The sequence below is a fragment of the Grampus griseus genome, assembly GCF_964374135.1.
Source record: "Grampus griseus genome assembly, chromosome: X".
Taxonomy (NCBI): Eukaryota; Metazoa; Chordata; class Mammalia; order Artiodactyla; family Delphinidae; genus Grampus; species Grampus griseus.
Window position 1 is genome coordinate 28,202,802 of NC_138999.1, and position 21,891 is coordinate 28,224,692.

At 33.5% G+C, this 21,891-nt stretch overlaps 1 protein-coding gene across 5 annotated transcripts in view; it reads left to right on the plus strand.

The window, feature by feature from the left end:
- DMD (dystrophin) overlaps positions 1 to 21,891 on the plus strand; it is a 2,236,200-nt gene that overhangs the window by 950,806 nt on the left and 1,263,503 nt on the right. For all 5 annotated transcript variants that reach the window (XM_082680764.1, XM_082680765.1, XM_082680763.1 and 2 more), the window contains 3 exons: positions 6,589 to 6,768; positions 7,078 to 7,206; positions 8,664 to 8,834. In XM_082680764.1, coding sequence (XP_082536890.1) covers positions 6,589 to 6,768; positions 7,078 to 7,206; positions 8,664 to 8,834 — 480 coding nt within the window. The remainder of the gene's footprint in view (positions 1 to 6,588; positions 6,769 to 7,077; positions 7,207 to 8,663; positions 8,835 to 21,891) is intronic.

A 21,891-nucleotide genomic window follows, 5' to 3' on the forward strand; every position in this document is an offset into this window, starting at 1 on the left:
TTGCCAGTGGTTCTCAGCATTGGCCGCACATTGAAATCACCTGGGGAACTTTAAAAGCCTACCAATGCTGAGAGCCTACCCGCAGAAATTCTGATTTAATTGGTCTGAGTGTGGCCAGTGTCTCTAATATTCAACAAAGTTTGAGAACCACTAGCTAGTGCAGTACAAGCAGTCTTACGAGATCTACGTTCAGTTCAGCCAATGATGTCCTGTAGTTTTTTGGTTTTTTTTTTTAACAATTATCTTTCACGGTTTAAAGAGATCTGGCCTCTGGTCCTAGATTATCTGGATAATTGCATCAACTCATCACTCCCCTTAGCTATAAAAGCGTGAGAACTATTACTTATTTCTACAGTCTGTTACACTATCATTCCCGTGAAAAATTACATATCTTTTTTAAAGAGAGCACAGTAATTTATCTGTGAAGTGAAATAACACTAGCAGATCATTAACTTTGTACAATGAATGCATCAAGCAGCTGTTACTTAGAAAATAGAACATCTGTTAAATGCCACTGGAGTCACTATTCACTGTCATTATAGCTATAATTTCTGTTTTGTGTATTCTGCTTTCATGAAATTCTTTTTTAATAGACAATGCATTATTAATAAAAAGTCAATACACATTGGTATAAAATCCACTATTTAATGTTTTATATTCTTTTAAAATGTATCATTATATTATTCCATCACATTAGCCTAATAATAAAATATGTTTGAATCCTTGGACCATGGCAGAGTAATGTAGGACCTGAAAAAACAATTAATATCATGTTTTATCACATTTAAGACATATTAGATTGAATGATACACTGTTGATTTAATTACAGCTATTTTGGATCAAAAGAAACACCACCACCTTAAATGTGAACATATATTGTACGTTTTATCTCAATTTCAGAGACCTTAATATGTGACAAATGCACATCTTAGAATTGCAGTAATGTGGTAAATTTGTTCACTTTCTTCCCGTGAATATGTTTTGTAGCTAAAGGTGAAAACTCTCTCCCATTTCTGATGACCAGAAATGGTATAATATTTATGCAGACTGACTGAAGGCAGAATTCACTTGGTAAGGGTAACCTTTTAAAATACCTTTTTTGGGTGTGTTAGTTAACTCTTCATCCATATAGTGGGAACTTGCACGAGAGGTAAAGAAAGATCAAATAAACAGGAATTTTGTAGCATCCTAGTAAAGGATGGAAAATACATCGAAATGGTGTTATGGCACACATTTGACTAAAGGTGGGACTGAGTGAAGATAGAATCTATGGGACAGGGGACACCTAAGAGATAAAAAAAGGGGAGAGGGATGAATTGGGCAATTGGGATTGACATGTATACACTGATGTGTATAAAATTGATGACTAATAAGAACCTGCTGTAGAAAAAAAATAAAATAAAATTCAAAAAAAAGAATTCATAAAAAAAAAGGGGAGAGGGTGGGAATAATAGGAAATCAGATTGAGAAGTTATCCTAAGAATATAAATCCATCAGAAATTCCAGGAGAATTTGTGGAAAGCATTGGACCTCTGAAAATGTGAAATGGGTGAAAGAGAGGCTCAAGCGCAAGTGGGTTTTGTTTCTCTGCCCCTGTTGGCAAATATCTGTGGATGTGTTCCTATGGGACCAGATAATTAATCCAACACTTTTTACTATTTTACCTTTAAATCAATTAAAGATGTTTCCATCACATAATTTTATGATCAACAGAGACTGACAGAACAGGTTTTTCCAGCCTGCTACCTCATCAGTGAAGACAGCTGATGAAGCTGAGGGTGAAATCCTGAACCTCTCAGGCCACTTAAAATTAGACTCAAGTGATTTAACTTATAGGTATGAGGGATGAATCAGAATGTAGTTTCCATCCTTCACTTGAACACATGGGTGGGTGTCTTAATTAGGAGAAATTAACCTATGCTACCCATTTCTTTTATTATAAGAAAATTGTTCTAGCATTTAAAAAATTGCTATGGCTACGAAAAAGTAGAGAGCAAATTTGTTTCTTTAAAATCATAGAGGGTAGTGTTTAATATTTCAACTATTTATTATGGAGCTATCAGATGTTACAAATTAAAGATATGGAAAATAAAGAAAAGTGTTAGATTTTGTGGCAATTGATATTTACATTGAGTTCTCTTATCTGACATTTTTTTTCCTGTATCATAAAACCCCAAGCACCAAGTAGATAGTTCACATTAAGCTGTTGTTGAAACTCCTGTAACTAGACTTATGACCATGTCATAGGTCAAAACAAAACTGTGTCCATAATTTTGCTTTTAATTCAACCTTAAAATTGATCCTAGAATCTGTCACACTACTGCATGACTGAAAAAAAACTAAGAGAGCTGATTTACAATTTATTCAATTTAATCATTGAATTTGAACTTGCCCATTCAGAAGGGTAGACCTTCCCAAACCCTCTCCAGCCCTCACCTCATAAGGCAACAGAAGAAATCATGTGTGATGAGGATTGAATGCCTTTTGAGAGGAAGAAGTGTATTTTCAGTTGTTTCTCCCCATCTCACCAACCCCATAAATAAGTCTACCTTTCTTAAAGAGGTAAGGGTATAGAGAGAATGGCCAACAGAGTAGCTGTAGTTTAATTCAGTAATTCAGTTCTCAATACATCTGCAAGTATAGACATTCTTCTGTTAAGGGAGACTTTTAGAGCATGGAAAAATGGTTCCTTGACATCTTAAAATATATGTTTTTAGTTTCCAGTGAGTACCCCATATTCCCCTTTTGGTGGCTTTTGATTCCAACCTTCGTACTTTCTCATCATTTTATACTTTGTCTTTAGTCAGTCTAAACCATCCCGTCCTTTATGGTAAACTCTGGTTTCAATTATCACCTCTCCCTTGAAGCCATTCATGCTTATCCCAGCCATGAATTATCTTTTCCTCAAAATTATGTTCTTTCTAATATGATATCAAATTGTTTGCTTGTGTTTCAACTTTTCTCTGCAGCTACACTTTAGGTAGCATTAGAGCAAGGTATGCAGAGACTGCCTCCTTCCTTATCTCTGGCAGTGAATGGCACAGTGCAGAGTGGGTATTAAGCATCTAATGTACATTGACTCATTGAAATTTAAGTAAGATCTTCACAGAGCAAGATCAGCATATTTTTTAAAATCTAAGATCCTATTATTTGTAAGCCATGCCATTAATTAAAAATGCTTTTGTGGTGGGCTTCCCTGGTGGAGCAGTGGTTGAGAATCTGCCTGCTAATGCAGGGGACACGGGTTCGAGCCCTGGTCTGGGAGGATCCCACATGCCGCGGAGCAGCTAGGCCCATGAGCCACAACTACTGAGCCTGCGCGTCAGGAGCCTGTGCTCCGCAACAGGAGAGCCCGCGATAGTGAGAGGCCCGCACACCGCGATGAAGAGTGGCCCCCGCTCGCCACAACTAGAGAAAGCCCTCGCAAAGAAATGAAGACTCAACACAGCAAAAATAAATTAATTAATTAATAAACTCCTACCTCCAACATCTTCTTTAAAAAAAAAAATGCTTTTGTGGGGGAAAATAAAAAATCCATTAAATGAGCACAATATTTTTCCTAACCAAAAATAGCATTTATACAAATGATTCAATACCAGTTTATTCTTGAATACCACATGTAAAGGTTTGACTTTAGGTCTTTTTACAGTAGGAGTGTAAATTTTCTCCTTATTCACTTTTGGCCATAAACGGTTATACACTACCACAATGAACACTGGTTTTTTTCAAGCTCATGTTCATGATGGTGTTAACTTCAACATGTTTGAGTTTTACCTTACAACATTGAAAAACATAAAATGAAACCAGAAATTAGTCCACATTTCCTGTTTTCTTGTTCTTATTAACTGAATGAAGTATCACTGGACATTAAACATTTTCTCTTGAAAATTAGCTGGAGAATTTGGGGAGATTTTAATGAATAATAGTTGTTTGTGACCCATTAACTGTTTGCAACAATATTTCCTAAATTCAAAACTTCTCTGATCTCTTCTGAGATTTGGAAATTTCCACTGCCTTTAATCGCATTGCCTGGCTTAGAAGGGACAAATGTCTATGTACGCAACGACTTTTTGTATCAAAGTTTAAACATAGTATCATCTTTCTGAAGTTATTTTAAGAGATAGTTAGTGATCCAAATATAAATTAAGCTTTAACTTCTTTAACTTTGTGAGGTGTTACCTTTATGAGTAAATGAACTATAGTGACAAGGCACTAGTCTGGAATATAGGAAGTAGGAAATGCTCATTTACATATATTTTCATATTTTTGTCATACTCAAATATAAGTTTTATAAAGGTAAGGACTTTGTGTCTCTATCATTTTATCCACAGTGCCTAGAATAGTGGCTACCATGTATGGTTGTAAAGATTGTGTGCTACACAAGGGTGCAGACAAAGGGAATGAAAGGGCTGGAATCTAGCCCATGAGCAGTCACAAGTCAAACTGCAGAAGGGCTTTTTCCACCCAAAGATGGCATTTCTCATAATTTCCTAAAAGACACTAGGTAAAATCACCTACATCTCTGCTGTAATAGTGAGCCATTTAGCAGGAGCTCAGTAACATTTGTGATTAATACATGAAGGAATTCCTTTTATGAATTGCTAACTCACTCATGTGCAACAGATGACAGCTACATTACAAATAGCCCATTGCATGGTAGCTGATAAGTTCATTTAGCATTAATTACCTTAATTTCAGATTTTTTTTATTTTGAAAAAGAAAAACAAATAGAAAAGTATATATTAGAATTGAAGAAACAATGACTGTTTTATATAGAAATTATTTTATACCATCTTTTAACCTCATTTATTCCCCTGCTTATTTGATAGCCAAAGCAAAAGCAAAATGTGTATATGTGTGTGTGTGTATTTATATATACTTTGAGTATATCAGGACCTGAGAGTATGGAGGAAAGGCAGCCATAAGAGTTATTTCTGTATACTACAAAGATAGAAATGCACCTTGAGAATATATAGGACTAAGGATATATGCTGGCCTCATAGACACCATCTTCCTGTCGTTTACTTGGACCACTTCTCTTATTCTCTGTGCATATATTTCATTTGCCTCTTTGCAAAAGGTCTCCCTCCACTTCTTGTCATTGCTGCTACCCAGTAATTTTGTCTTACTATGGCTTTGACTTGCTGCAGTAAAGACATCAGCTCCATTTCAAATGACTTCTCAGCTGGGGTATTACCATAGTCTCTGTATCTCTCAGTTAAACTTCTTGAGAGAGTATCTGTTTGGCTCAGACTTATCCACCAGGGAAGGTCCAACAGCTGTATGTGGGCGAGGGAGGAATCGGGGGCAGAGGCAGGGAAGTGCAAGATGGTCATGTGGTCCGCCATGACACGTCACAAGAAAGGGTGTACGTAGAACTGACAGTAAAGTTTATACTAGGATCAGTTTTCCATCAACTCTCTACATAATTTCTAATATTAAATGTGCTTATTTTCAGGTTTGAAAATCAAGTCTTAGGAAGTACTGGTGCTCTCTTAGGGGATTTTAATAGTATCTCTTTAATTTACTTCTAACTGAAATTAAGCATTTTTTCAATTATGAGTGTGAGCAACAAATCCCAGCAGTATCAGTACTTCCTGTGACTTTGCCAGCAGTCACAGATAAAATTATGACAGATAATTTTATATTACATTCTAGTCATTGAATATAATTCAAAACACCAGTGGTGCTAATCACTACTTTGAAATTATCCTAAAGGTTTGTTGCTAGATCATTGTAGTTATACATGTTACGAAAGAAAACATGTATTACTATCTCACAAATTTTAAAAATATATTTTGTATATTTTATTTAAGTATAATTGTTTTTAATTTTAAATCCATTGCATTTAATTTTATCCTTTTAAAAACATTATTATGAGAAAGGATACTTAAGTTTCACCAGATGCCAAACAGGTTTGTGGCACCAAAAATTTGAAAGTACCTGCAGTAGAAATACAGGAGTGCAATAATTGCTGAATTTTCTAAAAGCAGTTGCTTAGCCACATAGCACAGGGAGATCAGCTCGGTGCTTTGTGACTGTGACTGCCTGGAGGGGTGGGATAGGGAGGGTTGGGAGGGAGATGCAGGAGGGAGGAGATATGGAGATATATGTATATGTATAGCTGATTCACTTTGTTATAGAGCAGAAACTAGCACGCCATTGTAAAGCAATTATATTCCAATAAAGATGTTAAAAAAATAAAATAAAATAAAAATACGGTAAATAAGTAAATAAATAAAAGCAGTTGCTTATTTGTGGATGGATTTTCTGAGATCTACCTTTAGCCAATACTTTTACAAATTAAGTAAATATGAATATGTTTAGATGGACAGTATGTATGTTTATTATTAAATATGTGCAATCATAAATAAATAAGTCAATCATGTTTACGTATGCATACATATTCATATGTACCCAGTAACGAAACTACAGTGTATATGGGATGATTTTCATCATTCCTAAAGACATGGTTGAAAGTTTAAACCCTTGAAAACTCTTACCATAGTAACTGGACGCATAGCCATTTCAAAAGCTTTAAGTCTTAAGACGACAGTACTCGAAGCTCAAATGCTGTTCTTTTCACAGGCTACTCAGAAAGAGATTGAGAAACAGAAGGTTCACCTAAAGAGCATTACAGAGCTAGGAGAGGCCTTGAAAGCAGTTTTGGGCAAGAAGGAGACCTTGGTGGAAGATAAACTGAGTCTTCTGAATAGTAACTGGATAGCTGTCACTTCCCGGGCAGAAGAGTGGTTAAACCTTTTGTTGGTAAGAGAAGAGACTGGAAGATTTTCAGCCCCTCTCCATCACGAGAAAGAAATTATATAAGCTTTAAATAATAGTATTTATGTTAGCAAATTCTTCAACTCCACATAAGTGTTGGCCCTTATTTCAATATCTATTTCTATAGTGTAAGATATTTTTTGCATGTTTGTATTATATTCTATATGGAGATTACACCTAAAAGTAATTTGAATGATACTACATTTTTTGTCTTTTAAAATTGTACAAAGTAGGACAAATATTTTAAAATATTGTCTAACTAATACTATGTCATGGTATGTCTCTAAAATTAAGGAATACCAGAAACACATGGAAACCTTTGACCAGAATGTGAATCACATCACAAACTGGATCATTCAGGCTGATACACTTCTGGATGAATCTGAGAAAAAGAAACCACAGCAAAAAGAAGACATGCTTAAGGTAGCAAATAAACTATTATGAAAAGTAATTTTCACACTGTGCAACAGTTATATCAATTATCTTTGTCCTAAAAGATACAAAGGACTTCTTAATAAGAGTGAAAAAAATCTTCCTCTCTTCCTTCCCCACCTCCTTTCTTCCTTTCCTTTCTCCTTTAATGCCTTCTTTCCTTCCCTCCCTACTTCTTTCTCAGCATTTTTCACAGACCATCTGAGTAAACAACGGGAGTCCAATCTATGGACATTTTGCCTATGCGATGTCTAAATCTTAGTAATTAGTAACAATACTGAGCTTACATAAAACTGAATTTTTCATTCTTAACTATACGTAAACTAAACATGGCTTCATGTTCTCTCTTTTTGGTATTGAAACTGATTATTAGGACATCCTAAGCTGTCTTTCTCAATGGCAACTTAGTCTTTACTTTAAAAAAAAAAATGGTTCCTGTAAAAGGATATGAGGGGTATAATGTGCAAATGTAACTTACTGATGCTATAATACCTCTATTTGATGACAGTTTTTTCAGTTAAATAGGAAGAATTGCATTTGAAGAAGTCTCATATAAATTAAACAATGCCTTTGTTTTGTTGAAATTTTCAATAATTTTGACTAGTGGATTACTATTTAAAGAATGCTTAAAAATTGTAGTTTCTGTCTATACAATTCATTTGTTTATTTTTTATGAAATTGATATTTTCTAAGGATTGCAATTCCTTTTTAATGAAAAACTGTAAATGTATTTCAGGCTGTCCCCCAGAAATATTTACCCTATTGTCTGTACCTTATTTTACTCTTCCTTCTCCTTTGATGTATAGGTAAGGGATGTTCCTTCAGGGTCTTTGGAAAAATAGGAACTGAGTTATTTCACTTACAGCCTCTCCAACCCCTTGAGTCAGACAGAGCTTTCCTCAATCCCTCTGTCTGTGACACAGAATTCTTATCTGTTAGAAAATCCATTTTTTCCATGGCAATCGATATGATAAAGAAAAAGGAACTTGTAAGTACTCAGAAGGAATAGAAAATTGTTCTTCAGCTACCTTCCTTCCTAAGCACATATTCAGGTTGTTCCACAGCTTTGAAATTCAGGAAAGATAAAATAAGACTAAATATAAAATACTATAATTGTTGCCAGCAACATAGAATAGTTGTTTTCCATAGCAAAGGAAAACATCCCTTGTCCTTCTTCAGACTAAGGAATTACTTTCATTAAACATAGATCAAACGTAACCAAGGAGAGTGACCTATTTTCCTGAGGTCACACACATTCTCACTCTACTCCTATTTTATGGAAGTTGGCTTTTTACTCCCTCCATTTTCTCTCCATGTGCTCTTTCTCTTTCTCTCTCTTTCTCTCCCCCTCTCCCTCACTCTTTCTTGTGCTTTCTCACTCTTTCGCTCTCTTTCAACTTCCATTTAATTACTAACTTTAAGCCCTGTCTCTTGCTCACGGAATATAGCGTTTAAAGGCTGAAATGAATGACATACGCCCAAAGGTGGACTCCACGCGTGACCAAGCAGCAAACTTGATGGCAAACCGCGGCGACCACTGCAGGAAAGTAATAGAGCCCAAAATCTCAGAGCTCAACCATCGATTTGCAGCCATTTCTCACAGAATTAAGACTGGAAAGGTAGGAAGATCTGCTCCAAGGTGGAAACTAGTGATAAATGATCTCTTGCGAAGGTTGCGCAGTACCCTGAAGGGGGCAAGCAACCCTCACAGCAAGGTTTTCAAAAGGAAAATGAAGGCCAAAATGTATTTGAGGAAATTTTACCATTGAATCTCATGGGAGATCAATCTCTCTCCCTTTTTCCCTCCCTACCCCCTGTATCCCTCTCTCTCTGTCATTTTGTTTTCCGTGGCACAGCTCGTCTAGAACTGCATTCTGCACTGGTTTACATATGTACTTTCAGGGGTAACCTGCAGCACAGTAACAAATAGCATGCCGCAGGCCAACAGCAGCAACAACAAAAAAGCACAAAAGACATAATCTAAAGAAAGCACTACCGACATATTTTGCCAAATATAATATTGCTTGTGTGTGATATGGAAGAAATACCCAAAATGAGGTCTTGTACATCTCCTGCATGATGTAGGATTTCTGTACATCTTTGCTGGTTGTGCACATGTGTGTATGTGTGTGTATTTTAACTTGCTCTTGCTAGTTGCCGATACTTACTGTGATAAAATCCATTAGATTATCATGACATGCAAACCATGAAGACAAATAATTGCAAAGCTTGTATATCCTAATTTTTGTAATTTTATATGTCTATTTATATTCTATTTAATGAAGAACCAGGGTATATGGAACTTTTGCATGATAACCCTTTATATTTGTGTAACATTTAATGAAGGCAAAAATCTTATTTAATAGGTAGCTTGCAAAAATATATAAACACAGTATTATCGAATTTGAACTCTTTGGCAAGTATCAAAATGCAAGGAATTACCTCCCAAATTTATAAAATGTAGTTTGACACATTTTTCAATATATATGATATGCTTTCAAATACAAAAATGTATGTAAAAGAAATATATGTGTTTACATATACAGACAATTGCTAGAAATAATCTTAAATGAGAATAACATTATTGAAATATTTGTGAGAAAATGTGATATGTCAGGTAAGTTTTGATTCCTGGAAAAATAGGAGAATACATTTGAAAAATTATTTGGTAATTATGGACACCCAATAATAGCATGGTTTAAATCTTCTAAGGCATTACTTTGTATCACTGTTATATATAATAGTACATATATAAAGGAATTCCTAAAATATTTGGAAATGTGATATGAATTTTAAATACTTTATTGCATGTGAAACATACTCTTCAAAACTCGCCTTCCCAAAGCAAAAAGGTATTAGCTTACCTTAATTTGTTGCTCTTGTTTGTAATAGTTAACTAATTAGTTCTACTCATTTATATATGAAGTAATCCTCAACTGAAAAACATCCGACAGATTCTAAAATTTTATTTTTAGTCCATAGTTGTTTTTTGTAAGAATTTACTCTACTGTTTAAACAGACAATTGTTTTCACTTCTGGAGATATCATTAAATGGGTAATATCTAAACAACCAAAACTTATTTTAGTCATCTGAAAGATGAATGCTAATACTTCATTACTAAGTTTTGTATTCTTCCCATTATACTTTTTAATAAATCACTGAGCTAGAGTATATTTAAGAGTAAACAGGGTATTCTTTTCTTGATTTTTTTCAATGGTAGATTGAGATACACTATGTCAAAAGACTGTGACTTGTAGGTATTGAAAAATGAGTAGAAGTCATCATGCACCGTAGAAACTGACAAACATAGCATGGCCAAGAGAAGTTTGTGAATTCTCATTCTATATTCTGTACGAATGTGTCAGTATACTTCCAGATATCATGCATCAGGTGAGCCATTTGATGTGTTTCTTTTATCACCCATACTGAAGAAAATCATAAAAGATTTTAAATCAATATTTCAACTATACATTAATTGATGACAATCACATTTTTACTTTTCAAAGCATTCCTTTTCCTCTAAATTCATAGAGATGACTGAATGCAATAGTTGACCCCATTTGGGGGCTTTGAAGAGATAATTAAGCTCTATCATCATGATGAAACAGAAAATATGGAGTTAAAGCATACCTGACATTTTGCTTGTTTATCATTGCATTCACTAATGGTATTGAGTTTCCATTGTGCTAGTGAGTATGGGAATATACAGGATGTTTAAGATACTTGCTTAAAAATATATATCTACAAACACAAGTTTAAATACTTATTGCAATCATATAATATGCTTAACACTAGTACATCTTCATGGGGGTGTACAGTTAATGATGAGGTGGTCCCAGCAATCACATAGTGTGGTAGGAAGAACCATAGACGTAGAAGATTGAATTCTGAACTTTGTCAGTATTAGGCAGAACATGTGGTCTCTCTGCAATTCCATTTTCAGTGTTTATAAGATATGGGAGTTGAACTAGATAAGTAGTTTTTAAAAGGAAAACTATCCCACCCCACAAAGGAGTTATTATTTAGAACTGAGTATATAAAATGGATAAGAATAGACTTATTGGATGGGGGAATTTCTGCCCTTTTATCTTTCTGCTTCCTCTGATGAGGTTCAGGAGGTACAAGTTATGTGCATAGAACATGGTGTAAAATTTCTGGGTTGGATTAGTTAAAATTAGGACTAATTAGTTGTATTAGTCCCTGATAACTCTAAAATGTGTCTAATAATCTTTTGTTGATGCAGTGAGGAATTTAATGACTTGTATGTGTGTTTGCTTATGGATTGGGTAATTTTGGCAGTGCTGGAATTCTCAGGGATAGCCTTTGATCTCAAAGTCAAGTTCCTATTAGAGTAAGACTTATGGAAGGTAAGATTGGTTTGTAATATGACATTCTTAAGGTTGAGTTTATGGGTAGTTTTCACTTAGGAGAAAAACTTGGGAGAAAATCTACAGTGATAAACAAAAGTAGATTGGGAGTGAATATGGATAGAACTCAGTTTAAAAACTAATTTCAGGATCCTTTCAAAGGTCAACTAGAAAGGGCAAATGAGTAGAGCAAAAATTTATCCTGAGAACTCACTGATAATATCTGGATTCACTATTTGGTGAATATGAAGTCTGTGTCCTTCAAGGACTGTTCATGACAAGAAATTCCAAAATCCAGAAAGCAGTGTACATTGGGTTCCTCGGTTTAGATTGGCTGAGAACTTGTCCATCAGATGCAGTTCTCAGCAGTGGTAATTTTAACTATCAGTGAGGAGCAGTGTGGCGAGAGGAAAAAAATTCTTAACTTCAAGCCACAATACTTTGAGTGTGATCTTGGATTTGACCCTTTACCTCACAGAATCTCATTTCCATCCAGAAAAGCAATAAGATTATGCCTGTCTTATCTTAACCTCAAGATTGTGGTGAGGATCAAATGACCTAAGATATGTAAAAGCATACATTGAAAAAATCTATAAATTATTATAATTATATAAAATGGTGAAAGTAATATCAATAATTATTGTTATCATTATATATATATTAGACTTAATGGCCAAATTTTGAGGGTTAAGATGGAAATTGATGGGGAAAAGAAATGGAGGAATAGCTGATTTCTCTTTCTGGTCTGTGCTGGAATGGGTAGGGACCAAGAAGATGTGTGTTTGCTATTTCCATTGCAAGGGCCAGCCTTATAGATCATCGAGTGGACCAATTTAAGAACTGGAAAGTTCTGCTTGTCCCAAATAGGGCCCATAAAATACATGAAATTCTATCTTTTCTCATTTCATTTAAGTTAATCAGCAGTATCTTATGGCTTTGAGAAAGCTTAATCTCTCCTAATATGTATGAAATCAATTTGAGAAAATGGCAGTTTTGATGGGGAGGGTCAGAGTTATAAAAACGAATCAGGCATAATTTCAGAACCCTGGGTAAAGTTGATGGAATCATTGGGGAAAGACACCACGACTCAACTCTTTCTGATTTAGGGCATCTGAACATGGTGGCATAGCATGGTGGTGTTTGAGGGGGATACTATCAGCAAAAGAAAGTGACAGGAGACAGAAGCATAGAAAGGGAAATAGGAAGGCAAAAGTAAACAGACTACTTAGTCTTGTTGCTTATGGCACTTCTACCCATCTCCATATTCTGAAAAGCCAAGTTGGAGAGGAGAGTCAGCAATTTGGGAGAGATGATATTTGAGGCAGATCTTCTAATAATTTATGCTTAATTCAATACTCAATGAGGAGTTCTTGATTTTTTTTTTCATGCACTGTTGAAAGATTAGCCGTGCAGTGGTTGTGAAGAGAATTCAACTGAATAATGGCAGGAAGTAGGGAAACCAATTAGGAAGCTATCACAATAGTCTAGATGAGAAACAGTGAGTAGCTCAAATAAAGGGGTATCTGTGGGAATGGAGAGGAAGTGACAGTCTACAGCAGTGACTCTCTAACCTTTGTGTACTTGGAGGAACTGTTAAAACACAAATTGCCCTCCCCTCCCCCCCTGCCTGAAGACTAAGACTCAGTAGGCCTTGGGTAGGCCTGATAATTTGCATGGCTAACAGGTTTTCGGGTGATATTGATGCCAATGATCTAGAGACCATACTCTGAGAACCACTGGTCTAGAGACATTGAGAACTAGCCTAGAGTTAAATTATCATATATGAGGGCCAAGAAGGTGATGAACTGAAAACTGACTCAGGATTCAATACTAATTGAGTCCAAAAGGCTGCCTATGAGTCTCAGAATAAAATTTGCATCAAGATATATTTGTCACATTGTAATACTTAGCTTTAAAAGCATGTTGAGTCAATAGACCTTAGCTGTATCCTATTAATATAGGCAACTACTTTCTAACAAAATATTATGAGACATACACATAATTTGCTTAGTTAGATTGTGTTCTCTTCTAGAGATTTAGAAATATTTCACTTTCTTTGGAGCTAAAATGTTACATTATTGCCCGTGCAATTGGTACTAACCAAAAGAAAGGTGAACTTGTTTTCTGTGTCTTCATTCTTTATTAAGATTTATGTGCCGTTGGATATTATATACAATATATTCCTTAATTTCTATATGGGCCTTAAATTTGCTTTCGAAATCCGTGTAGCAGTATGTGTACGTATGTGTGTGTATATATATGTGTGTGTGTATATATCAATGTGTGTGTGTGTGTGTATAATTATAACATGGGATTTGAATGGTCTGCCATCATATATGTAAATATAATTTTATTGCTATAATATTTATACAATGTCAAGATTTTGATCTCCAATCAGTCCAATCAGTGTTAGCAGGTGTAAAAGTAATCATTCTTTGGATCAGAGACTATATATATATATATATATACACACACACACACACACACACACACATATATATGTATATGTATACATATGTATATATAAATATATATATATATATATATATATATATATATATATATATATGGCTGTGAGAGAGCCAGTGAGTTTTTCATTTAGTGTACAATATATCAGGAAAAAATACATGGTTGGGTCTAATTTTATCTTAAGTAGTAGCTTTAGATGTGAAAAGTAATATATAAATAATTTAAGGATAGTTTAGACAGGTATTGTGACTTTCCCAAGCATCAGTGGGAAATAAGTAATCCATCTAATGAATGTCACCTAGGATGTCAAAATAAGATTCATTGGATTTGAGAATTTTAATTGAAACCTAATTTTCAATAATCAACTTTATCAATACAAATATATTGATCTTTTTCCCCTTCATAGTCTATTTCTAATTTAACACCTTCTCTGACAGAAGAGCGCATGGTCTGTTAGCTGGTATAGTTACTCTTATTATATAAATATATTTTTAGTAAACTTTTCTACAAAGAAATTATTTAAAAAGTCATAGATGAAAACTTAGGTAAAGATCTATAGGCATCACATGATTTGTAGAGCATTACATATGTAATAATCACAGCTACAATCCTCAAGTAATAGTAACAGATTAATACCCAAACTTTGTGTTACTCTACCTGCTAATTTTATTTCACTGAAATAAGTTAACCTAGCAACAGAATTTCTATATTAACAACATTTTTGCATGTTTATAATTTTCTATCCCTAGAACAGGTTAGTTCTGTTGGAACTTTGATAACACATTACTTTTGTAATTATTTACGATGTTTCCAAAGTAGATGTTAATTGAGTTTGGTGCACAGTGTCATTTGCTACAACTAACTGGGTCTTATTAACATGACATTTAAAATGATTAAAGCTATTTGGTGATTTCTGATCATGATCTTTTATAAAGGAAAATGATTCCTCCGATCAATCAACAAATGTAAAAGTAATCATTCCTTGGATTGGAACTTTCAGATATTTATAGGAGGCTGTGAGAGAGCCAGTGAGTTGCCCAGGTTCTCACAGTTAGATAGCCTGGTTAGAAAACATTAGATCCTAATTCATTGCTTTGTCCACTCCATCATGCTGACTCTCAGCATACATTGTTATATCTCTATTTGTATCATTAGATATTTATTGTTGGTCTATTATGTGTTAATATAAGCATGTCCAGTTTCACTTAAAACATAATGATTTCAGTACTTCTTTGTATTAAAAATAACTATAATTAAACTAAAACCAGAAATGAGAGAGGGAGAAAGGAAGAAAGAAAAAAGATAAGAAAAAAATAGAAAGTTGTCCAAAATGTTAAATGTTTTAATTCATCTGTCTCCCCCATATATTTTATAGTTAAATCCTTTCTTCTTCTATTTCAGTTGCTACTACTAAACTCATGTAATCGTGAGGCAGAAAAATATTCCAAGTTATTCTCAATAAAAAGTAGAAAGTGGGATGATTATTGAACCACCAACATATCTTAACCAATCAGTGTATTTTGTATCCAATTCTGAAAAGTGTGACCATAAAATTAATCTCATCATTTCAAAACCAACAGAGACGTACTGGGTAATGTCTCTTAATCAGCCTTACAAATTTGGGAAGTTACCACAATTTCACATTTTTATCCTCACAGCATCAAAGATAAGCCAATACCTTACCTAATATCAAAGAATGCAGCCAATGAAATGTCACTTACCCAAGTCAATTTGTTTTATCTTTAAAATTATTTCTTATGTCCCTTGGAGCTTGCTCTTTTGAATTTAAAATAAGTGAATGAATAAATTTATAAACTACTTTATCTGATTATCTTCGTTTTAGATAGGTCTTTCCAATACACTTATTTCTCTTTGTAAGTTTTCTTTCCAGATATTTTGATTTGAAATAACTCTTCATATCATATCTTTCCTGTATTATAGGATGTTACTGGTCCTTGAAACTTTATTCATTTAGGTTTCCATGAATTATTCTTATTTAATTTTTTCTATACCAATATTGTAATGATTAATAAATTTTCAAAGCTGCAGAATGGAAAGAGGAGACTGATTTGAAGCAATTTTAAATCAGTCTGTACCATTTGGAATATTAATTTTCAATTTAGATTTTAGTGTGATTTGAATGTAGTGACCATTTATCATAATTACTGAGATTACATAGTCCATATTAACAAATGTTTACTTTACTGTCTGTGTAAACACAGTCATTATTATGTTAGTGTATCTATGCCCATTAGAGTAATATTTAACCAAAAGAAAGCTTACATTTTAAAAATGATAAAGTGTATCTGAGTAATCTTGAATGCTTCCAGTTTACAATGAATCAATCTGTAATTGATTTTGCTTTTTTCAGTCTGTTGTTGTTTGTTAACTTGTTATATAAGTCACCTTTAATGCTAAAACTTTAACAAAGCCTTAAATTTCATTAATCTTAAATCATGCAGCAAAGCACAATTATTAGCTGTTAAACAATCTGAAACCACATTAAAAAATCAAGGAAAACAAAGTGTTGTCTTTCTCAGTTTCTCTGTCTCTTCTTTCTTTTGTGTCCGTTTATCTATCTGATTATTAAACTTGCCTATGTTTTACTTTATTTGTATTTTGTATGACTTCACAGTCATGCTAAAGCTCTTAAGATGAAAAGGTAAGTAAAAATTAAATTGTATAAAACCTATGCCTGGTTTATACTTTCTCCTGCAATATTATAACTTTTTTTGATTATTTTCTATGTATTTTAAGACCTATATTGTGTGTACTGTCTAACGTGTGATTTAATTGTGATTCTAGCTCTTCTTTGGTCATATACTTTCTTTAAAGTCAATACAAGTAATGTATGCAAAAGTTAAGATGATTTATCCACCATTGATTTCAGTTTCTTCAAATAGTTTGTCATAATTCTGAATCAAAGAGGCAGGCATTATATACTTTATATGGCTTAAACTTAGATGATTCAAGAGTGAGCTATTAAATTATGGATGTTTGCTTACTATTCATTTCTTTTTTTAAAATTTCATAAGCATTACAAAGACAAAAAGACCAAAGAATGACATGTGAAACTTTTATTGGTCAGAAAAGTCATGACCTAATGGTGAGCCAGTGAACTCTTAAGGAAAAGCAATTAAAATTTCCCAACTCCTTGAAGAATATTAATCACATGGATGTCAAATGGCTGGTCTGATCCTGCCAATAGAATAGCCTAAATAACTGAGTTGAATAGTTATGGTTATTTTGGTTATAAAATTAGTTACTGGTTAATTTGATTTATTGGATGTTCTAAAATTAGTAATTGATATAATAAACACGTTTTATGTTTAAAAAATGAGTTCCTTTTGCTATGGAAAATACAGAATAGTATAAGATGTATTCCCAGCTTCAGGGATTAAAAATCTACTGGGGAGACAAAATATAAACCCTTGAAAGTCAAACAATATTACATTCAAATATGTAATAGATACTGCAACACAATCTAGGATTATACGTAAATGAGGAATAGAGACTCCCAATACAACATCTCAAACCCATTCCCATAAATTTTCCTATCCCTAGAGGGCTTTCTGAAAATTCCTCTATGAAAACATCTGGGTACAAGTGAATGAGATGGACATTATAAGAATTATCTAAATCCGCTAAAATTTACTAAATAAAGCATCAGCATTTTGACTCCTATTAGTAAGACATTACTCCTGTGACATATTTCATACTAATAATGAACTATTGGTTCTTTTCAATGTCGTCGTCATAGCAGTTGTTATTGATCTGTACTGTCCAATAAGGTAGCCACAGGACTACATATGGCTATTGAATATTTGAAATGTGGCTACTCCAAATTAAGATGTGCCATAAGTGTAAAACACAGTGGGTTTTGAAATCTTCATATGAAAAAATGAAAGTAAAATATCTTATTAATAATTTTATATTGATTATAGGTTTATATAATAATATTTTGGACATATTTGGGAAAAATATAATTAAATCCATCTGATTATTTTTACTTTTTAGTATGGCAAGTAGAACATTGAAAATTACATATATGACTTGCATAATATTTCTATATAGCTGCATAGCTACAGTAAACAAAGCCCTTTGAATTTAGAGGAGAGAATTTACTCTAAATTGATAAAATTTTAGGGAAGTATTCATGCAAAAACTGTCTTATTTCTAACTTATACGCTAATACATCATCATCCTACCTGTGCTTATGTACTTTCAGCAATGAGAAACTCACTTCTTTAAAATTTAGTGCTTTAAAAAGACAAAAAAAAAATTTGCAACACTAATTAGTTGTTCCTATATTAAACTAAAATTCAGACTCCAAGTAATTTCTCCCCATTGACTCTAGTTATTCACTTTGGAACCACACAGAATAATTAAAATCCCTAATCTGCATAATGGTCTTATTTTTTAACAAATGCATAGTAGTCTTTGATCAGGAAATCTGGACACTACACATACTACTAATGAAATCTAAGTTTGCATTATCTTGCTTTGAATAATTCATCACTTTGTACTAGTGTTTCCTAAAATCTATTCATATCTGCTTATATTATTTTTGTACCTAGTGTTATCATGTTGTTGCTAACATTTGGCCAACAATTAATATATATCCACACATGAAGTGCTGATTACTCCAGTCTCTTCAATTTTATTTATTTATTTTTCAGTCTCTTCAATTTTATACAGAGGAAATTGTGTTATTTAAAATTCCAGATCATTCAAGATTTCCTTGAAATATTTATTCTGCTGTTCTATGATTAGTCATGTATTCAGTTAGTTTTTCAGGAAATGTTCATTTATGAGTGCCTACTATGTACCAGGAATGATTCTAGGTTGAACCAGACAGGCAAATTACTCATCTTCATGGGATGTTCGTGAAACTCATCCCTCTCAATGTGTGTGTTTTTGCATACTTTTTGGTCTCCAAATAATTCCTGATGAAAATACTGCACAGGGCAGAACAAGTGCAATGCCCTTTGGCATCCTCCTTGGGACCACTCTCTACATTGATGCAGATTAATTAATTAAGTTTTGTTGTTAAAGAATGATACAGCTTTACCAAACTGGAGTGTCAATTTCTCCATGTTCAACATTAGAATTTCATGATTTTGTCAAATAAGTTGTTAAAATAAAAATGCCATGTCAACAAGCATTTATTTTATCCTTCGTAAACCATATGTTTTCAAAAGAGGAAGGTCTTGACCTGAGCCAATGGATGGGTACAAATTTGAGGGGAAATAATAAGACCAATACTTATTGAGCATTTATTATATACCAAACAACATTCTAGCATACTTGATCCTCATAAAAGCTCTATGAGTTAGATATTCTTCTTATCCTCATGTTACACATAAAGAAACTGAGGCTCAAAGAGGAGAAATAACTTGCCCAAGATCCCTCAGCTGGTAAATGGTGGAGCCCAGATTCAATCTAGGCATTCTCATGCAGGAGTTTTAGGCTCTTCACCAGAAGGTTAAAAACATTCTAAGCCTTGAGGGAGAGATACCAGGAGTTTACCAATAGACCTGTAAGAAAGATTGTATTAGGACCACTTAAATAAGGCTAGAAAGGTCCTTGGGACAAGATTAGGGGAAGCCTTGACTATCATGCTGGAGTCTGGACCTTCTTTGACTTGTACTTCTTGAGCAGAGAAATAACATAATGAAAGCCATGGTTTTGGAATATACTGACCTGATTACAATGCACAGGATAGAACTGGTGAGGTGGGAAGGATTATAGCCCTGTAAGGAGGTTATTGCCTTAGCTCTTGTGTGAGGACTAGGAGAGATGGTGTCTCTGGGAAAAGAAAGCAAGTGAGTCATGGTGAATGAATTGGCAAGTATTTGGTATTTATTAGACATTAGAGTGAAGTGCTGGAAAATAGCATGACTCATGTTTTAAACATGGATGACTCAGAAAAAAATGGTCTTGTATTTACAGAACTAGCCAAGTTGATGTTGCAAGCAGTTTGGGGGAAGATAATAAGCTCATTTCTAGACATGGCTGAACTTCAAGTGAGAAATCAGGTGGCTACTGAGAGTCTAGATTGGAATTCAAAAGTGAGGTCACAGCTAAAGAGGAATATTTGACAGATATTATGAAAGTTATAGTTAAGTTTTGGGAGATAGTACAATTTATTAGGGAAGGAGTATTGAGAGAGAGGTACGGGTGCCCAAGTTTTGAGCCTTTGAAACTACTATATTTGAGTATGTGGAGGAAGGATGAGCTAGAGAGGAAGCAAGTGTAGGAGTAAAACAGATAAATCTGCCTTCAAATGGACCCATGTTATTTTGACCTCCAAGTACTCAAAAAGTTATTTTAAATATTATTTATCTTCATATGTTCACAAAATCATATAGAACAATGCAGTTGCTCTTATTAAATGTTAGGAAATGTGTACAATTCAGTAACATAAATACCATCGAATTAATATTGTGTAATTATGATTCTAAAGGCTGTTACTCTTATAATATATTGTACAATATATGATTTTAAAGTATAGAAGTACGTTTATAATACAGAGATTGAAACAACATTTACGTGCATATCTGTAATACTAGCAATCTGTACTGGTTCAAGAACATATTATGATATTTCAAATTTTAAATGTTCATTAGGATTTAAAAACTAGTATTGAAAATAAGTCCCTTTAAAAAGAGTCTATAAATCCTTTCTGGCATGTGTAGAAGTACCCAGAAGATAAGTGTTTATTCATGTTTCTTGTGTAAAAGTACCTAGAAGATAAATGTTTATTTATGTTTCTTCCTGTGAAAATTATGTTCTCACGGATAGCATTTGATGGTTCACTTCTTCATTAGTATTAGTATTAGATATTTGGTTTTTCCTTGACACTTATCCCTATTGTCCTCTAGGAGATGCTGTCTAATAAAGAGTAAGACTATGACTAGGAATGTGTTGGGGAAGAGTGGGTGGGGACCAAACTTGATGAATGTGTCATTCTGGCATTAAGACAGTGGGTGGTTCCTGAATTGGTTTTACAAGTGGAAAATGTTTAGCTCTGTAAGAAAATAAGATTTCTATTTATCACGTGTGAGTTTTCAAAAGCTGTCAGATATAAAGTATTTTCTAGTGTTTTAATGCAAAGAAATTGAATACAGGGTATAGATAATAGAATAAACATTTATGTTATTAACTGTTTAAACTTTAAATCTTGCCTATTCTTTTGAATATATATTTGATTTTCAGTGTATTTTCATTGAGAGTCACTCCTCTTCAAGTGGTTTCTTTAGAAAAACAAGGGATTTTAAAGTTTTTTGAGACTGGTCATTATGAATTTCAAAATCAAAGAAACTGTGATGTTTATAAGTTTGGAAAACATATATTCAGATTTTTCATTTGAGATATTCAGGGTTCATTCTTTTGAATTTTTTTGTGCTACCAAATAAAGGATGCCTAAGGCAAACTAATGCCATTTTTTTGTCTTATGGGAGCATGCCTGTCAATTCTGCCATGCTACAAATGTCATTTAAAATATCTAAGCAGATTGCAGTGTAGTTTTTCTGAGGATAAGGAGACAATTCTGCATTTCCAACTGATGTAATGAGGCAATTTCTGTTAAGAGATATTTACCCAAATGGTATTTATATCAGAATATTTAAAATAAGATCAAATTCAACTTTAGGATATTAACAGTTAGACCAGCCAAATATATGGAAATTGACTTTTGTTGAAAAACCAGAATGATGAATTGCATTTTCTTGTATGTATGTTTGGCTCTGATGATGTTAAATGTCTTTATTTGCATCCCCAGGTACTTTCCCAGTTGTATTTCAACACTTTCATAAAATATAATATGGAAACATAATG